The sequence below is a fragment of the Aricia agestis genome, chromosome 6 (assembly GCF_905147365.1).
Source record: "Aricia agestis chromosome 6, ilAriAges1.1, whole genome shotgun sequence".
Taxonomy (NCBI): Eukaryota; Metazoa; Arthropoda; class Insecta; order Lepidoptera; family Lycaenidae; genus Aricia; species Aricia agestis.
Genome location: NC_056411.1, coordinates 3352155 through 3373580, shown reverse-complemented (window position 1 = coordinate 3373580; position 21426 = coordinate 3352155). Strand labels below are relative to the sequence as shown.

Sequence of the window (21426 nt, the reverse complement as noted above, 5' to 3'; positions counted from 1 at the left end):
TATGGATAAGTAACGGAATCATCCACGTAGTCATGCGCCGCGCGCCGCGCCGCCGCTGCCCTCAAGAAATGTCCAATTTATACATTGGAATGCGCCGCCGCTCCCGCCCCGCTTAACTAAGACTAAATTTTATGATAAGTAGGTAGTAACTATACTTAGTAAGTAAGCAATTAATTTTAAAGCTTTCAAATAAAACCAGCAATATTTGGAAAAAAACATGTATTAAAATAACATAATATTGTTATGTATTGTGCATTTAAATGCTACATAACTAGTCGTCTTTATAAACGCTCAGTTTCTGCACAAACTTGTCGAAGTTGGTCCTGGTGGGGTCGTATCTCTTCTCGAACTTCTCCCACTGCTGGGGGAACTCCTTCTTCATCATGGTCAGGAACTTCACGGCTCCGCGCTTCTGCATCATATCGCATTCGCCGCAGGCATCCGACATGGTCAATACCATGTGATCTGTGAAGAAGATCAAAATTGTAAGACTAGATTCTTAAAATATTTTTAAGCTATTGCATAGGTTTTATCGCGGGCTTTGAGCGCGGTGATAGAATCAAAAAATTCCGTAACGAAAAACACCTCACATTCGTCTAACGTCGTTCCAGTTCGGCAGACTTCGGCTTGGTGTAGCTTGGGGTGTGGTGTTCGTCGCACCGCCCGGCACAGTCGTGAGGCGTTGCCGCACCGCTGTGCCGCCGACGTTGCCAGACTTTGGTACTGTGTTTGTATGCGTGCGATTACGACTAGACGTATGCGAATTTTATTTTAATGCTGTGCAATAGCTTAACCACGGTCCACAGCAGTCCCCGAGTGCCACAGGTATTTTTTTTATATTAAAGATATCGAATATCTAACTGTCACAACTCTCATGACACTAAGGGCCTTATCACACTGGCGATTAGCGAGCGATTTGAAAGCGACGCGACTACGCAGCGCACATGCCGCGATGACGCCGCGATCGCGCGGTGTGCACGCAGCTTGCCTTCGGCGTTTTGGATACTCAGCAGCAAAATGGATTCTGACGTCATATACTAGACGAGTCTACTATATAATACATATAATAATAATCTGTATATATATATATATATATATATATATATATATATATATATATATATATATATATATATATATATATATATATATATATATATATATATATATATATATATATATATATATATATACAAGAATTGCATATATACAAGATTCTGTGTACTATTATGACTACAACGGGTGTAAAAACACCCGGTCCACCTTTGTATATCAAAATCTGCCTGTGCTAATCACTGTTTGTCCTGCGTATTCGGAGGCTCCTTACCTTTTAGAAGAACACGCGAAATCACGGAGCGATCAGTTGACGCATACAAAAACTATAGCCAAAAGATTTCGTGACCCGGCTGTAAAAACACCGTAGTAGTTAAGGGTTAAATAGTTTTCTTGACTGCAAAAACCCGAAATTCACGACTTCAAATTCCGAAAATCGCATCCTTCCTATCTAAATATCTCGTGTAGACCCCGCGGCAGCTGCGGCTGGAGTGCTGGGTTTGTCAATTAGCCTCATTCTGTATGGAAATCGCCGCCGTCTTTGTCACACCGCACACGCAATTTCAGAGACAAACGCTGTAAGGACTGTTGATTATGTAGTATTTTGTTACAAAATCGAGCTGAGCACGTTGGTAATTTTTTTAATGGCCGATGCTTTATTTCAGAAGATGGAAATCTTCTGAAATAAAGTTCTTAGTCATGAAGAGATAGGTGTACAGCACGAATAGAATAAAAAGAGAACAAAGTAGTAAAACAATCAAAAGAAGAAAAAAAAAACATTATAAAGTTAATTTTAAACCCTTAAATTTTCCAGCAATGGCCAATGGTTATTTCACCCGCTAATAACTATTTTACAAGTATGATGTTAGCTATAATTCTTTTAGGTCGGATTTTTTTTTGCGCCCATCTCGCATACTTTTAATTATGTTGAGCTTAACTGTACTTAAAGGAATATGTTATACAGAACAGAAATATCTGCACTGCGGTTCGAATCCACTAAATAAAAAAAGGTCTTCTCTGTTTGAATGAATCAGGGCAATTAAAAAAAAAAACAATTCTTCGCTGTTTCGAACAAAGGTGTGAACCATCTGTGGTGTGAAGTGTGAACCAGCGAACGACCCGCATCCTAATTTCATTTGAGAGGAGCTGTTGTTGAGCGAACGGTTGCAAATGTAGTTCATGACCAATAGAAATGTCATATGATTCCACGATTTCCACTGTAATACCGCTTTAGTAGGATAAACTAAAAAAGTTAAAAAGTAACTAGAAATCGCCTACGTTGTTCAATTTTATGCCATTTGTATAGTTTGGTGAAATTGCTGGGTAGTAAATAAGCTCATCATGTCATAATTGCTATTGCTGAGCTGTTCTGTAGACTCTCGTGGCGAACTAGTGCTACAATTCTTCATTGCGCATCGAAGTTTTCTAAAAGAGGCAGTATAAATACGACAGCTAAAATCAATATCATAATTCATAGTCTCCTATCTGACCACCATACCACCTCGCTCGGTCGGAAGTTCTTCCTTTGCGGCCTCCACGCATATTATTCACACACTGTAATGGTTTTCATTAACGCATTTCATTAACGAGACGCTCAGGAGGAGTTTCATGAAGGTAGTTCTATTTATAAAAGTAATTCACACAAACATCTACTCACTCTTAGCGACGGTATTGAATTCATTGCACGGGCCCTCGTCCAACAGACACGCGGTGAGCTCCTGCGTCTCCTTCCGAGCCTTGGCCGGGTCCTGCATCATGGTGTCCACGATGAAGTTGTCTTTCATGTCCGTGTAGGCCAGGGCCACGCCCAGTACAGGTAGGAGCAGCAGGAGCTTCATTGTAGTCGCTGAAAAGTGGAGTAAAAAGAAGCATTGAAAAGGAGGGTGAAGGGTTATCATTTAAATTCTTATTTTTCAACACAAAATTTAAACCGACTTCCAAGATAAAAACAATATTCCTAAAAATATGGTCTAAAAAGTATGAAATAACGCTTATTCTTCATTAGTGCCTTTTTCGAAATTCGACTTAACATCGACCAATGTGGTCACCATGGTACCACAGTATAGCAATATGCTAATATTGCTATACTGTGATGGTACCGACACAATAGACATATAACTACTCTGTCTACTCTGGTACCGACTTCAAATGAATGAAAATTGAGTGAAGAATTGGTTGATGTTTAGTCGAATTTCGAAAAAGGCACTAATGAACAATAAGAATTATTTCATACTTTTTAGATCATATTTTTAAGAATATCTTGAAAGTCGGTTCAAATTTTTTGTTAAAATATAATAATTTTACTCTTTTTAGTTATCTACAAGATAAGGCTTCATGCGTAAATAACCACTACGAATGTTAACTACATATTCACAATATGTTACAGTAAGCGAAATTGTGGTACCTAAATGCTTGCAGGTATCTAAGCGATGCTGCAATTTCCAAACTTTTGTCTATAAAGGTTCAGGAGTTCTGTTCAGTGCCTTCGGATCAAGAGACACCTTCGTATGAAATTTTACTTATTTGTAACATAATATGTTTAAGTTACTAGAAACAATATCTTAACCACCATTTGTGTTTTAATTTTCAAGTAAGTATTTACCTCGACTGCTCATTGATCCCATCATCAGATCACCATTTTTGTGAACATGGTATCAAATTCGAGTTAAACCCTATATAACACAAAAATAATTTTGAAAATCAGACCAAAAACGGCTGAGTAATCGTTGAACATACAAAAAAACATACAGCCGGTATTACCTCCTCCTTTTTGGGAGTCGGTCAAAAAGGTGGTTTGGGGATTGAGACCGTCGTGAATTATTCAAAATATAGTACTATAAACTATTAGATAAGTTGATTCATAGACAGCTGATGGCTGGGCTAAGGTACTAATTATTATATTATGTATTCTGTGAAGCAAAGCTAACATAAAAATTGGATGGTGTTTAAGAACTAGAATTTACCTAATAAACTGCCTCAGTAGTACACTTTACGTAGAATTATATTATATTATACTGTGCCAGTGCTTCCATACCTGCGTTATAAATAAGAAATGATTAAACCAAGAATGCTACGAACTTAATAATTTGTTATTAAAATAATTAGATAGAATAATTCTAGTTAATTTTGCAACTGGACATTTTTAAATTTCGAAAGAATTTACAAATAGCGTTTTCGGCATCTGGAACTGCCCCGGGGCAGGGCAGGCAGGGCAGGCCGAACGGATACGGAAATAGCCGCAAAAACCGATGATCCACGGAGCACGTAGACTTAGTACTATGCAATACGTAGTTTATGTTATTAATTTAAACTTCGGCTGTTTCCGTATCCTGTCGGCCCACCCTGCCCCGGGTCAGTTCAGATGCCGAAAACGAAAAAAAATCTTAACATAGGCTGTTTTCCACCATAATAGACAGGACTAATCAGTAGGCCGACTTATGAATTGTTTTTGATTTTTTTACGTTTGACGTAATAAGAAAGTCGTCGCTTGGGTTGTTACCTACAATAATACACACGCAAGCGTGTTATGATTTATGTTTTAAATTTTCTAAAAGCGATTTTCTAAAATAAATAAAATCGCTTCTGTTCCTATTTACTTTACTTTACTTTACTTTACCTATAAAAAAAATCGAAAATCGGTTCACAAACGGGGCGGAGTAATCGTTGAACATACAAAAAAAATATCCACAGCCGAACATAGAACCTCCTTGTTTTTTGGAAGTCGGTTAAAAACTCAAAAGAAACGCAGCGCGGGATGCCCATGCGCATTGAGCGGTACGAGGAGGCCAACTTTGAACACTACGTATTTGAATTGATTTATAATAATAATATTATCTTAGTTTTCCATTGTACTTATGTAATCTAGTACCAGAAATTTATACCTGCCTGCCAAGCATACGCCAACGAGATATCTCACTCTACATGTTTTCTCGATGTTTGATGGTTTGTCTTTTCATCTCTATTGACCCTAGCATGACAAACATTTTTTCTCGCGTAGATCTATCATCGAAATAACTCATTTTTATAGAGTTTGTCGAGATAATGTCGAGATTTTGACATTATGAGACGAGTAGTTATTAATTATCTCGAGAGTGAGATATCTCGTTGGCGTATGCTAGGCAGGCTGAGCTGATTTTAATGAAATTTGGTATGAAGATAGTTTGGGTCCCGGAAAAGGATAATATAGGATACTTTTTATTATTATCGCGGATTTTTTAAAAGTATTGTGTATTTATAAACATAATAAGTGCACGAAGTTGGAAATTTAAATTAATTTTTATTAATTTTATTCATGTTCAATGACTAAGTAAACAAACAAAATATATATTTTAAATATTTAACTATTATTTAAAATTGTTATATTTATAGATCGGTATGTATTGTAATAGCAAAATTAAAATGCATCTCCAGTTTTAAGTAATGTGAAATATTTTAATCATGTTAAGAAACCAGACTCTATATAATACATTTTATTTGCCAAGCAATCTGCATTCGATTTTTCAAATAACTTTAAAGAAGACGGAGAAGAATATAAAAAAACTGTGTTACTAAGAAGATTTGCCGATGCTTACTTTTGCGCTATCCATCCGTACTACAAAAGTGTACCTGTTACCTCTTCACTTCCAAACCGCTTAACCGAGCGGTCGGCAACCTTTTGGTACACATAATGAAGGGAAATAAGTTTAGTGTTTGTTATAAAATGACACAAACAGCTACGTTCTTAAAAGGCAATTACTACTGGCAATATTAGAAAACACTGTTTTTGATACGTTATATTATAACTTACTTATAACACATTCACGGGCCGCAAGTAAGACGTTCGCGGGCCGCGTGTTGCCGACCGCTGGCTTAACTGATTTTGCTAAAATTTAGTATGGACTATGGATATATACTTTGAGTCCCTCTATACCAAATTTAATTTGATAAAATACTTCGACAGCTGTCTAAGGGGTCGCAGACAGCGAATTCGCAGCTTTTCTTCATGGATTGTCCCTTTCGCTGGTGTATCACAGGGAGGTGTACTCTCTCCTTTATTATACTTATTAATTCCATCAGTAGCCGCTTAACATCATCCTATCATCATTATGCTGACTACCTCCAGGTATACACGCACACTCTCATCGAGGATCTGAAAGAGCCAGTTGAACGCGTCAACAAAGACCTCCTCTACTTAGCCAGCTGGTGCAAATCATTTGGCATAAGTGTTGACCCCAGCAAGAGCCAAGCTATTATTATTGGTAGCCCAAAGCTTCGTTCCCGATAAATATGGAACTCCCACTACTGAGCTTCGATGGCTCCCGTATCCTTGTGTGGACAGCGTTAAGAATTTAGGAGTCACATTTGACGGTAACTTGTCCTGGAAACTTCACATTGATGCTCTTAGCTGTAAAGTTTTTCGGGCTAATGCATCTCTCCGTATACTTGGTAGCTTTGCTGCTGCAGCTCTGGCGCACACAATACTGTTACCTATATTGGACCATGCTGATGTTTGTTTTATCGATTTAACAGAAGAGCTACTAGAAAAACTAGAATGTATTAATGGCTTCGCTGTTTCGCTACCGTCGTGGAGGTGAGGCGAATATTTAGTTTCTGATCTGAAGTAAGTGACGAAACGACCAAGCCATACATACTTACTGATATGTAGAATTTGTTGGAGTTAGGGTCGATAGAGTTAGGCCACGTAGATGCAGAAGCTCTTTGTGGTCGTCGAGGTAACATTTTACATGAAATGTTTTTGGTGGGATTTCAGTCCTTTTTGTAAGTTGTTAGTTGTTACGTCTTGCTGGGCAGTCTTTTTAGTGTTTTTTTTAATTTTTATTAAGAGGTTTTCAGTTATTCTCCATCCCGTGTAAACTTTCAAGTTCTAATTCATAAAATTGTTGAAAGTCTCTTATTTAAACTTCCATTCCCCTCTACTAAACTTATTTTACGGCGTACAAACCAGCGTATTTTAGATATCTATAAAATCTGAAGTATTAGAGCTGTTCAATTAAGACTTTGTATTCTATACTTAGTCTAATACATATTAAGCCCCTCACAGACTTAGCTATAATATATATTAATATATTTATAGCTCGGCATATTAATATATATTTTCTATACTAATTTCGCGTGACCACACACTCAGCTATAATATACAGTGTGTAACAAAAATAAGTGATAATACTTTAGGGAGACAAGAGCCCGAGCGTCACGACTTTCCCCATACAAAAGTGAAAAAAAATTTTGGTCTTTCAGAGCTGGTACTTTCACAGTGTACTCTCTACAAGGAACACGTACACACCCTAAAGTATTATCACTTATTTTTGTTACACCCTGTATGTATGTGTACTTTCTGTGGCATGTGGATTTAGTATAGAAAATATGTCTAGCTATAAATATATTAATATATATTATAGCTTACGGGCTTTATAATAAAACTGTAAAAATGAAAATTCTGTACATTTAAAATATTATTCAAAAAATTATAGGCAGGGACTGTCACTATATCGCTATAGACGCCAAAAATGTGGTTAGTTTTTTTGTCTGTCTGTATGTCTGTATGTATGTTTGTTCCAGTTTCACACGAAAACTACTGATCCGATTTAAATACGGTTTTCGCATATATATTTGTCTTCATCTGGTGTATACATTTTTTCCCCCTAGCCCTCTAAGGGGACCAAACAGGGGGTCAGATTTTGTATGAAACTTTTTTCTTTAACACGAAAACTACTGATCCGATTTGAATACGCACCCACCTTCCCCAACCAAAAAAATGTTAAAAAAACGGCGAACCACTTCGAGAAAAGGTAGGTAGTGCCCTTGCGCTTCGCTTGGCTCGTCTTGGCGGGGGCACTACCGGGCCCCCAGATACATTGAAACGCGCCACCGCCGCTCCCGCCCCGCTTAACGACTAAAGCCTTAATTTTATGATAAGTAGGTAGTAACTATATTTAGTAAGTTGACAATTAATTTTAAAGCTTTCAAATAAAACCAGCACTATAAAAAAAACATGTATTAAAATAAAATGTATTTGAATGCCACATCACTAGTTGTCTTTATAAGCACTCAGTTTCTGCACAAACTTGTCAAAGTTGGTCCTGGTGGGGTCGTATCTCTTCTCGAACTTCTCCCACTGCTGGGGGAACTCCTTCTTCATTAAGGTCAGGTACTTGAAGGCTCCGCGCTTCTGCATCTCATCGCATTCGGCGCAGGCATCCGCCATGGCCGATACGACGTGAACTGTAAAAAAGATCAAAATTGTAAGGCTAGCTTCCTTAAAATTTAAGCTATTGTATAGCTTTTATCGCGGGCTTTGAACGCGGCGACAGAATCAAGAAATTCCGTAACGAAAAACACCTAACATTCGTCTAACGTCATTTCAGTTCAGCAGACTTCGGCTCGGTGTGACTCGGGGTGTGGTGTGTTTGTGTGCGTGCAACTACGACTAGACGTATGCGAATTTTAATTGCATAAGTTGATATAAAATGTTATGCAATAGCTTTATCACGGCAGTCCCCGAGTGCCACATGTATTTTTTTAATAGCCACATAACACCTTATAATACACTAAGGCCCACTTGCGCCAGACAGGGTTAACACGCTTAACTCTGAGTTAAATTATACTTCGAATTTAAAATGACATCATATCTTGCACCACCAACAGTTAGGAGTTAACCTCGAGTTAATTTTTGTAAATTTTTAACGCACCGATGTCGGAGGGTTAAATCAACTAACTCTGGGTTAGTAATATCAAAACTGAGATTTTTCGGTTATGACTTATGTAGTTTGTTGTGTTCAGTAATAGGTACTGGTTTTATTTTGTGTTTAACCATGATAAATGATCAGTGGTTGTTATCTGATGATGATGAAGAAATTATCGAATACATTAGTTGGGACTCGTATTACAGAAGGATTGTAGAACGGACCGATCTGTTTAGGGTCCCGTATTTACTCACAAAGAGATAAAGATTTCCATCGAAGATTTCGCCTAGAAAAAGAAACTGTTCTCTTTTTATTGAATAAAATTGAAAATAATTGCAATATACAAATGAGCATAAAAAGTAAGTCCCTACCAAAGTTTAATAATAATAAATATTGGATTAGTGCGTCTTTAGTGAACTCCTTCATAAATAGGTAGACTAGATAAACATAATTGGACACAAGTGTTTCTTCCCAATTTTTATCATTTTCCGCTTTATTTATTTGCACAAAATATCACAACACGCACGCACAATGCGACATAGAACCACGTGTCATTTCAAATCTGACATAAGGAGATAGCCTTATATTTTAAAGTACTGTGGAGAGAGAGAGAGCAGTACACTTAAATTATTCAGCATTCGCTCTATCATATTTGGCTGGATGTAAAAAGAATGAATGAACATGACATAAGTCCGGGTTAGTTGACTCTGGGATAAATTCTTCTGGTGCAATATGTAGTAAGTATGAGTTAAAAATTAAAAACGTTAACACTGAGTTAGTAAGCCCCGGGTTATTTATTTAACTCAAAGTTTTGGCGCAAGTGGGCCTAAGCTGGGTTTGTCAATTAGCCTCATTCTGTATGGAAATCGTCGCCGTCTTTGTCAGACAAACGCTGTAAGGACTGTTGATATTTTGTTACAAAATCGAGTTGAGCACGTTGGTAATTTTTTACTGGCCGATGGAAATCTTTGTCTGAATTAAAGTTCTTAGTCATGAAGACACTAGAAGAGATAAGTGTACAGTAGAAATGAATATAATATACAATAAGAAGACGGTACAAAAGGAAGATATTATGATGCTCAAAGGTTTTTCATGAAAGGTGCATGAAATTTTCATTTCTCGTTTAAAAAAAAATGTTGTGCCCTATCTAAACAATGTTCACTCAACTACTCGTACGTCGCAAAAGTTCCAAGTTCATATTAATCTATCGACAAGTCTATATTTCGCTGAGAGGGCATATCGTGCCACCAATAGACCTTTAGAAATGTTACCGAATGCGTCCCAATATCATTTGAGAGGAGCCATTGTTGAGCGAACGGATGCAAATGTAGTTCATGACCAATAGAAATGTCATATGATTCCACGATTTCCATTGTAATACCGCTTTAGTTGGATAAACCAAAAAAGTAACTTTAGAAATCGCCTACGTTGTTCCATTTTATGCTATTCGCATAGTTAGTGAATTTGCTTGATAGTAAATAAGCTCATCATGTCATAATGATATTGCTGAGCTGTTCTGTAGACTCTCGTGGTGAACTAACTAGTGCCACCCAGTGCTACAATACTTCATCGCGCATCAAAGTTTTCTAATAGAGGCGGTAAAAATACGACAGCCAAAATCAATATCAATAGTCTCGATCTATCTGACCGAGCATACCAACTCGCTCGGGCAGAAGATCTTCCTTTGCGGCCTCCACGCATATTCCCACACTGTAATTGTTTCTTATAGAACAGGTATCTAATAGTTACCGCATTTCATTTGAGACGCTCAGGAGGAGTTTCATGAAGGTAGCTACTTATAAATGTAATTCACACAAACATCTACTCACTCTTAGCGGCCGCATTGAAACCCTCGCACGGGCCCTCGTCCAACAGACACGCGGTGAGCTCCTGCGTCTCCTTCCGAGCCTTGGCCGGGTCCTGCATCATGGTGTCCACGATGAAGTTGTCGTTCATGTCCGTGTAGGCCAGGGCCACGCCCACTAGAGGTAGGAGCAGCAGGAGCTTCATTGTAGTATCTGAAAAGTGGAGCAAAAAGAAAGAAATTGAAAAGGTGGTTGAAGTGTTACCGTTTAAAAGGGGGTTGGGTTTAAAACCGTCATGGAAAATTCAAAATATAGTACTAGAGAAGTTGATTTATAAGTAGATGGTAGACCTACGTAATTTGATCGCGTTATGTAAACCCAGCCGGCAGCCGACAGATCACTACTTTTATTAAAAGCTTTTATTTAACTTGCTCTGTATGTATGTAAGTACGAGTACATGTATGTTGCGGTGGAATATTTGGAACTCGATTATTTTTAACTGACATTACTCGACGGAATCGTTTCGTCCATCAACTGCCTATGAATCAATTTCTTCGACAGTACATTAATTCTCTAATAAACAAAAATGTTATAATTTATTACACGCGCATGTTAATACATGAATATTGTTGAACTCGTGATCTCGTGGTACGCCTCCGTGGTCTAGTGGTAGAGAGCGCGGCTCTTGACTCGGGGGTCGTGGGTTAGGACAATGCAGGCTGATCACCTGATTGTCTGACAAGTAAGATGATCCATGCGTCGGATGGGTATGTAAAAAGTCGGTCCTGCGCCTGATCTCTCGCCGTTCGTGTCGGTCTTCTGACCCACTGGGTTATGAGAGTAAAGGAATAGGGAGTGCTCTTGTGTACTGCGCACACACTTGGGCACTATAAAATTACTCCTGCGTAGCTGGCCTGGTTTCAATGAAACCGGCCACCGTCACCGAAACCGGTGTGGGAGCTATTATATTATTATTATTGTTGAACTCTTTAACCCTGAACACCCTAGCTCTACCTATCCGATACTAAACTAGGCTCGTGATAGAAGATTCTAATAATTATTGAACCAAACGGTAACCTCTAGCTTTGACATCGCACTTGTTCGTGTAACATTACATACTTATTATATTTTATCTATTTTAAACTTAAATTACCTAACATGTTAGTAGAGACTGGATGTTAGATTGTGTTTTGGAACTAGAACTTACCAATAAACTGCTTCAGTAGTACACCTTACGTAGAATTATGTTGTGTGATACTGTGCCAGTGCCTCCTTACCTGCGTTATAAATACCAAATTATCAACTTAAGAATGCGACGAATTTACTAATTTGTTATAAAAATAATTCTAGAATAATAATCAAGGCCTCCATTACACGGACATACATTACAGGTTTTGCTGTCAGTTTTACCACAGTCATGGGCCATGGCTGTAACTGATTGATAACCTACCGTGTAAGAGCGTGACAGACGGTTGCATGAAGTTGATTGACAAAAATCTGGATATTTTGATCCTTGCGTCATGCAACCATCAGGCACGAATTTTTGACTTTGACTGACATACAACTGAAGAGAATTGAGTGACCGTTTAATACCGTTCGTCAGTCCGTCAGTCACCATCAGTCAAACATAATTCATGATTGACGGAATTGACTGTCGCTTGCATGAGCGTGTAATGCATAAGGCAAATGCATTTATTTCATTCATTCACACATTCCATTTTGCAAATGTAGAATTTTTAAGAATTTGTAATACCTAACATAGGCTGCTTTCAACCATAATAGACAGAAGTGGCCAACTTTGAACACTTTCGCATTTATAGTATGGATAGCGCAAAAGTAAATAGGCAAATCTTATTTCTGCCGCACTCAGAGTGGCACATTGATTACTTAAATGTAATTAATTAAAAATGTTGATAAGCCCTCATACATTATATTCTGTCAAACTCTTCATTAAATTGAAGGTTAATCATAGTTAAATGTCTCTGAGTACGGCCGTTTGTGACGCAGTTTTTTCTTTTTCTTTTCTCGTGTTCTTTATAATAACTCGAAAAATCGAATGCAGATTGCTAACCGTTTAATATGTAAATACATAATATTATAATGTAGACTCTGGAAATATCCTAATATGATTTAATGAATTAAAATACTTCACATTACTTTAAACTGGAGATGTATTTTAATTTTGCTATCATAATACATACCGATCTATAAATATAACAATTTAAAATGATAAATTACACAAATCTACGTCAAGTACGCTATTTAAATAAAAATTTTGTTTTACATAATCATTGAACATGAATAAAATTTATTAAAATAAATTGAATTTTCCGACTTCTTGCATTTATTATATTTATAAATACATAATACTTTAAAACTTACGTAATTACAAAATAAGTAATTACTATAATTGTAACCATAATTATTGTAACCATATAAAATTGTGAATGTATAGTCTGTCAAAAAAGTTAAGAAATTAAAAAGTGGCAAAATCGTAGTGTCATCCCTTTCAAATCAATCTAAGAAAACAGGAATGACACTACGATGTTGCCACTTTTTAATTTCTTTACTTTTTTGACAGACTATACTAGATGACGCCCGCAATTCGGTTGTCCTAGAATTCGTTCATCGCGCGGGAACCGTACATTTTTCCGGGATAAAAAATATCCTTTATCCTTTTTCCGGGACTCAAACTATCTAACGGTGGACGTGCTACAGCTTGGGTACAGGTTCCATTGTTAATTACATTTAAGTAATCAATGTGCCCCTTTGAGTGCGGCAGAAATAAGATTTGCCTAATTACTTTTGCGCTATCCATATATAAATGCGAAAGTGTGCCTGTCTGTCACCTGTTCACGCCTTTGATCACATATCGAAGGTTCACGCCCAAACCGCTGAACCGATTTTGCTAAAATTTGGTATGGAGATACTTTGAGTACCGGGAAAGGACATAGCTGGATACTTTTTAACTCGGTAAAACGTACGGTTCCCGCGCGATAAATGAATTTTGGCGCATCGAAGGGTTCATCCATAAAGTATGACTAGATGACGCATCTAGTCATACTTTATGGATGAACCCTTATGAATCAACTTCTCTGTTACATGTGAGTATGTGTGTATGAGAGTCATTCAACGGAGCTGTTTAGCGATCATTTCTGGTGGAGTGCCAATTTCGCTGTAATATACCATGTTAGTACACACGGCGAGCCTCTAAAGACACATTTAATACGTCCATTACGGAGGTCGTTAGCGGTTTTTTCGTCGGCCAAGTGTTTTTGGACTAATTACCGCCCTAACTGCCTTTCAGATTAGGTCAGCACGTACGTGCGTTAGCAATCCTTTTTTGATGTGCGGCGTACGTAGTAGCTAAGTAATATCGTACTCCACCGTGAGGTAGAGTAAAACTTATGGCCTGTATTCAATTTGATTAATAATAAGTACAGGTGATTATTGCAGGTGATTAGTAATAATCAGGAGAAACCAAGTGTGGCAGCGACTGATTAGTACAAGTACTTTATTTTCTCCTAATCAGTAAACCTGCACTAATCACCAGCACTCGCACAAATCAAAGTGCATACAGGCCCTTAGAAGTAATAACAAAAGATTACAGCAGCCACGGGCGTATATATAGCTTTGATAAGGGGGGGTCCCTAACGTAAAAAAGCGGCCAAGTGCGAGTTGGAATCGCCTATGAAGGGTTCCGCAGCAGCAAATAGGCAACGTGTTTAGGAAATCAAAAATATTTTTTTATACATGTACCGCACCGATTTTAATCGGCGAGGTACCTACATACGAGTATATCATTGTCGAAATTGGACAAGTAAGATGGATAGTAATGTGGGGGGTCCGGACCCCTAGGACACCCCCCTTAATATACGCCCATGACAGCAGCAATTTTTTCCAAACATTAAATAATTTGAAAATAAGAGTGTATTTTAAAAAACTTATTTTGAGTGTTTTTGTCTTTATGATTGGAAAAAAAATCCTATTTTTATTTTATTTGCTACCTTTCATTTTAGGGTTCCGCAACCAAAGGGTAAAAACAGGACCCTATTACTAAGACTTCGTTGTCTGTCCGTCTGTCTGTCCGTCTGTCTGTCCGTCTGTCTGTACATCTGTCTGTACGTCTGTCTGTCCGTCTGTCTGTCTCCAGGCTGTAATCTCAAGAACCGCTTTAGCTAATATTATTTTAGACGTTATTCTAACCTCTGAAATAGAGCTGAAAGCTGAAAGCTGGCAATCCATGACAGCGTTCCTCATGCAGTTGTAGCCATATCCCGGCACACTAACACCTGTGTCTATTACACTGACACTGATGGAGACGCTGTGGCAAGCTTCATAAAAAGAGCCACGGAGGTGTCAACCGAACACATAAGAGATTATAACATAAAAATGGCTATAAAAGACAGGAACGATAAAGTCCTAAGCCACATGGCGGGTAGATTCGACACAGAACGATATCTCTTTAACACCCTAGAAACTCCACCCAGCTTGAGTGACCCCTCTCCACCAAGCCAATGTCACAACATCTAAAGGCAAAGGGTGGAGCAGCATAAAATCTAAGGAAATCGGAAAATGTCGGACCTACTGGCCGCCACACCGACTGGGACCTCACCGTTCAAAACATATTATTATTATGTAATTTATAAAACAACAAATATATATTTATTTATTATATGTATAATATATTATAGTCTATTCTACTAAGTATATATATAAATATATATTACTTATGTTAAAAAAAAAAAGTGTCCATGGCGTGATGGACCACAATTAATTAAAATTCATAATATTATTTCAATTATCCTTGGTGCGAAAAATCTAAATAATAAAATAACAAAAAAAGGATATGGACGAACAGTCCATAGACGGCCACAATTTTATAATAAAAAAAAATAATAAAAAAAAAAAAAAAAAAAAAAAACCTCTGAAATAATATTACCTTCTAGTTGTTCTAGCGCAAAAATCAAACCCCTGAGCCTAGCTTTAAACCTAAATTACCTTACCTTACCTAAATAACCTAATGTAATGTTGATCACGAAGGCGCTCAACTTAGGTTTTTTTTTTATGAAATACGGGCAAACTAGCAAACGGGTCACCTGATGGTAAGCAACTTCCGTCGCCCATGGACACTCGCAGCATCAGAAGAGCTGCAGGTGCGTTGCCGGCCTTCTAAGGGGTAATAGGGGAGGGTAGGGAAGGGAATAGAGGAGGGTACGGAAGGGAATAGGGGTGGGTACGGAAGGGAATAGGGGAGGGTACGGAAGGAAATAGGGGAGGGTAGGGAAAGGAAATAGGGGAGGGTAGGGAAAGGAAAAGGGTAGGGGATTGGGCCTCCGGTAAACTCACTTACTCGGCGAAACACAGCGGAAGCGCTGTTTCACGCCGGTTTTCTGTGAGGACGTGGTATCTCTCCGGTCGAGCCGGCCCGTTCGTGCCGAAGCATGGCTCTCCCACGTCAAAATTTCGGTTATTTAGGTATTCATTATTCAATTCAATTCAATTCATTTATGTCAGATTTTCATCCATAGTGTTAGTTTCAACAATAGGTCCTTATTCTAGTGTTAGTAAAAATAGGAAATAAATTGGAATAATATTATTAATTAATTTAAAAATAAATATGGGAACCGGGCTATCGGAGCATGGAGCTGCACCCAATGCTTCAACAACATCGAATCCCAAACACATTCAGTAGCCCTAGCACGGCCACCAGTAGAAATGCGAAAGTATAGACAAACCGTGGAAATAAACTTAAGGTGGCGTTCCGTCTTTTTCCGTTACGAAAAATGCAATTAAAATGCAACTTTTTGACAGACTATAGTCCTAAAAATTCAAATAATATCCTACTCTATGACATATACTATAGTCTGTCATAAAGTGGCATTTTAATTGAATTTTTGTCGGTCGCGACCATGGAGGTATTATACTATTGGCCTTATATTTTGATAGTTGATAATGTTACTCTTTCTAACTAACGATGCAGTAAGTTGAGTGAAAGAGAAAGCTCAATTCGGTGTGTAAACGTCAAAAGCCTGTAATGTTATGTCCGACCCAGTAGAACATAACAAAGGAATCGGTCTGCATATTTCATGTTTGAAAAGTGCTAATGAAAGTGTTTAGTGAACGTTAAATGCAATATCTTGTTGGGTTTTGTGGTTCCGCTAAATAATAAACCATAAAAACGGCCAAGGAATGTCTCAAACACGTGGATTTAACTTGTCATACGTAAGTTTTCAACAACGTTTTATGGGCTTATCAATCGGTATTTTTGTAAGCTAAAAAGAAAATTTATAAGTTTAATAATCCCTTAATCATGCTGTTTATGGCATTAGTGATAAAAATGTGACATTTAAGTAATAATTTGGCTACAAATATGGCATAGATTTTTACGTGTGCTTTAGGGATGCACCTCGCTTGAAGTATATATTTATATCGATAAAAATATTGTCATGGACTAAATCATGCTTTTTTTTCAGGATTTGAAAATGCTTCAAAATAGACGACGAACAGAAATATTTAGACGCAAGTTTCATGCAAGTTTTTAATCCTTACTCCCTTATGAAGGCATCACAATATTGGGATAATCATTTCAAACGTAAGTTTGAAACAATGATTTTATTGAAATAAAAAAGTTCTAACGGAGAGTAAAATGATCAACAGCTCTTACACCGCTGTACCCTGTAAGTACTCAAATCGTTACTTGGATTTACTTTTTGAAAATTTATCCTGGCATTACTCTTTTTTAATAAATACCAGACACAATAGATATTCAGTTGTTATGCGGCACCTGGGTTCCGCTTGGGGCTTGATGGGTTAAGTTTGGAAAACATACATAAAGCATATTGCCCCGTAAACAATATTATATATACAGTATATCTTTTATAGTATTAAGTACATTTAATGACACTAAACCAACTATTTTTTTAGGTTTTTGGAATGCTTCTAAAGAAGAGTTCAATATGATGATGATGAAGGAGAGACCTATAATGAAGATAATATTATTTTTAAGTTTAGATTATAACCGAGTATTCTGATGATGAGATGGAGTGAGGAGGGATGGTGTAAGTGAAGAAAATTTTCGAGGCATATTAAGGTTAACTAAAGTTCATATTTTTATAATATGAATTTAAGTATTCAATACTCGTATACTCGCAGTTAAGCATTAATTGTGGATCAACCCACATTTTTTTAAGTTATGGATGCCATTTTAAATGATCTAAAGAACATGACTGCATTCATATCTCAATGCGTAATTTTTTGTAGCATGATACACAAATGCAGTCATTAAACACGGTCCAATAATTACAAAGCAGACAATCTTCCCCGTAAACCATATATAAAAATTGCTAATTTAATATTTTTTCATTTAAATCAAGATTCAATTCCAAATTTTGTAATGTGCAAAAAATGGAATAAATACTTTTTGAATATTGATACTAAACAAAATATTTTTTAGGTTAAAGAAATGTTCCTAGAGATGAGGTCAATGTGCTGATGAAGACAATTGAGAACCTATATGAAAGTTAATATTATATTTACTTCATAAGCTGCGACTAAGAACATAATATTCAATAAAACCTTATGTTAGAATATTTTTTATTTTCACTTAATTTCTAATTTTTAATATGTGTGTACTGTGTAATATTATACAATGTGTCCTAACACCGGTGCCCGATCCTTACAAGCTTGTTATGAATTATGATGTATGGCATATTTTATTGACTGAAGGATCGGACACTGGTGTTGGGTCAGTGGACACATTATATTATTATGTGTCCCGTCACCAGTATCCAATGCTTTAACGTCTTTATTTCTTCGATAGTACATAATAATTGTTATTTTACAAAATTGTTGTTTAATAGTAATTAAGTATGATAAAGTATTTTTGTTCTTCTGTTGTTTTTTTTTATAAAAACTGTTGATTTTATTGATTACACTCCGGACAAGCCTTCGTGGCTTATAGAGTATACATAATTATTATGTATATTTTAAACTATTTATGTAATTATACAGGGTGTAACAAAAATAAGTGATAATACTTTAGGGTGTGTACGTGTTCCTTGTAGAGAGTTCACTGTGAAAGTAGCGGCGCTGAAAGACCAAAAATTTTTTTGGTGTGAAAAAAAAATTTCGTCTTTCAGCGCTGCTACTTTCACAGTGAACTCTCTACAAGGAACACGTACACACCCTAAAGTATTATCACTTATTTTTGTTACACACTGTATACTTAAATATTTTATTTATATAAAAGTATTTTCATATACTTTTGAACATACGGGTCGAATTGTTAAACTCATTTTTTTGATGTTGTAAAAATCTATAACGTGATAAAAATCTAAAACATAAAATTATGGTCGATAGCTGCTATAGTCTAATTTTATATTTTTATCGATATACGCCCATCCCTACACGAACACTACGGCAATTACACACAAGCATAAAATGGCCACGCGCTGGCGAGCTAAGAAGCCATCTACCTATATCCTTAATCTATGGTCGCGACACTCGCGAAATTTGGTATGGATACTTTGAGTTTTTTATCCCAGAAAAATGTATGTACGTTTCCCGCGCGACAAACTAATTTTGGTGAAACGGAGCTGCGGGCGTCATCTAGTTATTATCTAGACCAATAGTCGTAATAAAATCTAGGATTGAAACGTCAAAGAAAATACTACTCCAGTAATTCTGATTCGCAAAGGAAATGAAGTAATTTCTAGGAGCCGTGAAAGTCGTGAGTCGTGACGTTTGAACTGGGACGGGCTTTGTTTGGCTCCGCGGGGACTCACTCATTAGCGGCTTATGTTAACGGCTTAGAAGTCGAGGTATTTATTAATTGGCTTCCGTACCCAAACAAAGGTATATTCTTTGGGTAAAACGTGAGTGCGACGCGAGCTTGCATAATTTTTTAATGATCTGCGCATAATAAAAACTATTGCAAGGGATTTTCCAGACCATTAGAACCTGCAAATAATCTAGGAGAACTAAAACTTTTTTTTATTCTAATTTAAAGGGCTTGATGGCTAAGCAATTAGTCGCCCTGCTAGGTAACTAAAACTTTAAGCCTTCAAGTGTCCAACGTTATGAGACGGAAGTTCTGCGGCTGATTTTACGTTTGAAATATTCTGCGAATATGACATACCATAAGTGCATACGCTTACTTACAAAATGCAACCGCTGAACATATGCCAGACCGAAATTAGGCTGCCGAAATAACATAGCGTTATTTCGTTATTGTGTGTCGTCTTTTATTTCAATAACATTACAAGTTATAAGTAGTTAGTTTTATGTCGTGGGAGCGCCATGCTTCGGCACGAATGGGCCGGCTCGACCGGAGAAACAGCGCTTGCGCTGTGTTTCGCCGAGTGAGTGACCTTTTCCCTTCCCTACCCTCCTCTATTACCCTATTCTCTCTTAAAAGGCCGTCAACGCACCTGCAGCTCTTCTGATGCTGCGAGTGTCCATGGGCGACGAAAGTTGCTTTCCATCAGGTGACCCGTTTGCTCGTTTGCCCCCTTATTTCATAAAAAAGTTGAATTATGCCATACTTCAGTCGGGTAACTTTGGCATAATATGGTGTTATAGACCATTGTTCCGCAAACTTTTTGCTTCTAGGTACATCTAGAAAAAAAATTTTGGAGGTACACCATTGCATGCACATTGTACAATCACCCCCTCGGACGTCCCAATATCCCATCGCCGATCGTCTTAAAAAGTTCCCTTTTTGGATCCTATAAACTAGCAATATACATGAAGGAATTTTTGAGGTACACGGTACACAAACTACTGGCCACGGTATACCTTTGTGCCGCGGCACACCTTTTTCTGTTATAGACAACGTGAATAATTACGACTGCCCTTCTCATGTGCACGGGCGCCATTTCACCTTCATCAGGTGATCCTACGGCTCGATTTCAAGTGGTTTTCATAAAAATAATAATAATATTTCAAAATAAACACGTTAGTTTCGTACAAAGGTTAGCACTAACTATTTGTTTCCAGTCTAATGGGTGTGGTTAACTTGTTCGCTAAACGACAGTTAGCGAGTTGTTCCCTTGTTAGCTTTAGTGTCCTTAACGTGTTGTACATAACTTCAGGTAAATGACGCACACACACATGCACGCACAGGTACACACACATTACTACAAACGAGGCAAAAACTCGGTCTGGTTGAGGCTCGATATGTTATGCGTCCGCGCGACCGGACGGTTCGGCCGCTACACCACGGGATCACAAGAAATTGAATCTGAACACTTTGATAGCGTGTAGCGTCTGAGCCGCTCAGACGCACGGACGCACATAAATCCAGTCTGAGTCTAAGCCCGGGCGCGCACTAGCGGCCAGGCCGCAACGGCCAGGCCGCAGCGGCCATCGAAAGTGTGTAGCTGCAGGTCGTGTTGCGGCCAGGTGCGTGTCGTCTGTGGCGGTTTCATACTAAGGTATCTATCTCGATGGCCGCCGCAGCTTAGCCGCTAGTGCGCGCCCGGGCTAAGTGTCGAAACACACTAGGCCGAAGTTACGCGGCGGAAATTCCGCATGATTACGCCAGCAATGTCAAACGCATACAAAATACGGACGGAACGCGACGGAATAGTGTGCCATCGGTAATTTAAAATATATTGCGGGCGTAATCATGCGGAATTTCCGCCACGTAACTTCGGCCTAGTAAGTTTAGACATAAGACTGATTTTCCTGTCACGCTGACCGCTTGCTGACCGTCGGCGCCGATATCGAAATGTATGAAATATCAGGGTAGACCGCTACGCGTTATTCTAAAACGCTTCCTACAATTTCCTACATCTCGGGCCATCAGCGCCGACGGTGCGCGCGCAGTCAGGAAAATCAGCTTACTATCGTATCTACGCGCCGTCTACGACGTAGACCGTAGA

General features: G+C 37.9%; 1 protein-coding gene across 1 annotated transcript; it reads right to left on the bottom strand.

Moving 5' to 3' along the window:
- Positions 1 to 271: 271 nt before the first annotated feature.
- LOC121728068 (ejaculatory bulb-specific protein 3-like) lies at positions 272 to 11799 on the bottom strand. Its single transcript, XM_042116173.1, has 3 exons — positions 11748 to 11799; positions 10565 to 10753; positions 272 to 465 (listed from the first exon to the last, which is right to left on the bottom strand). The coding sequence occupies exons 2-3, from the start codon at positions 10743 to 10745 to the stop codon at positions 272 to 274; spliced, it is 375 nt and encodes a 124-aa protein (XP_041972107.1). The 5' UTR covers positions 10746 to 10753; positions 11748 to 11799.
- Between the last annotated feature and the right edge of the window lie 9627 nt (positions 11800 to 21426).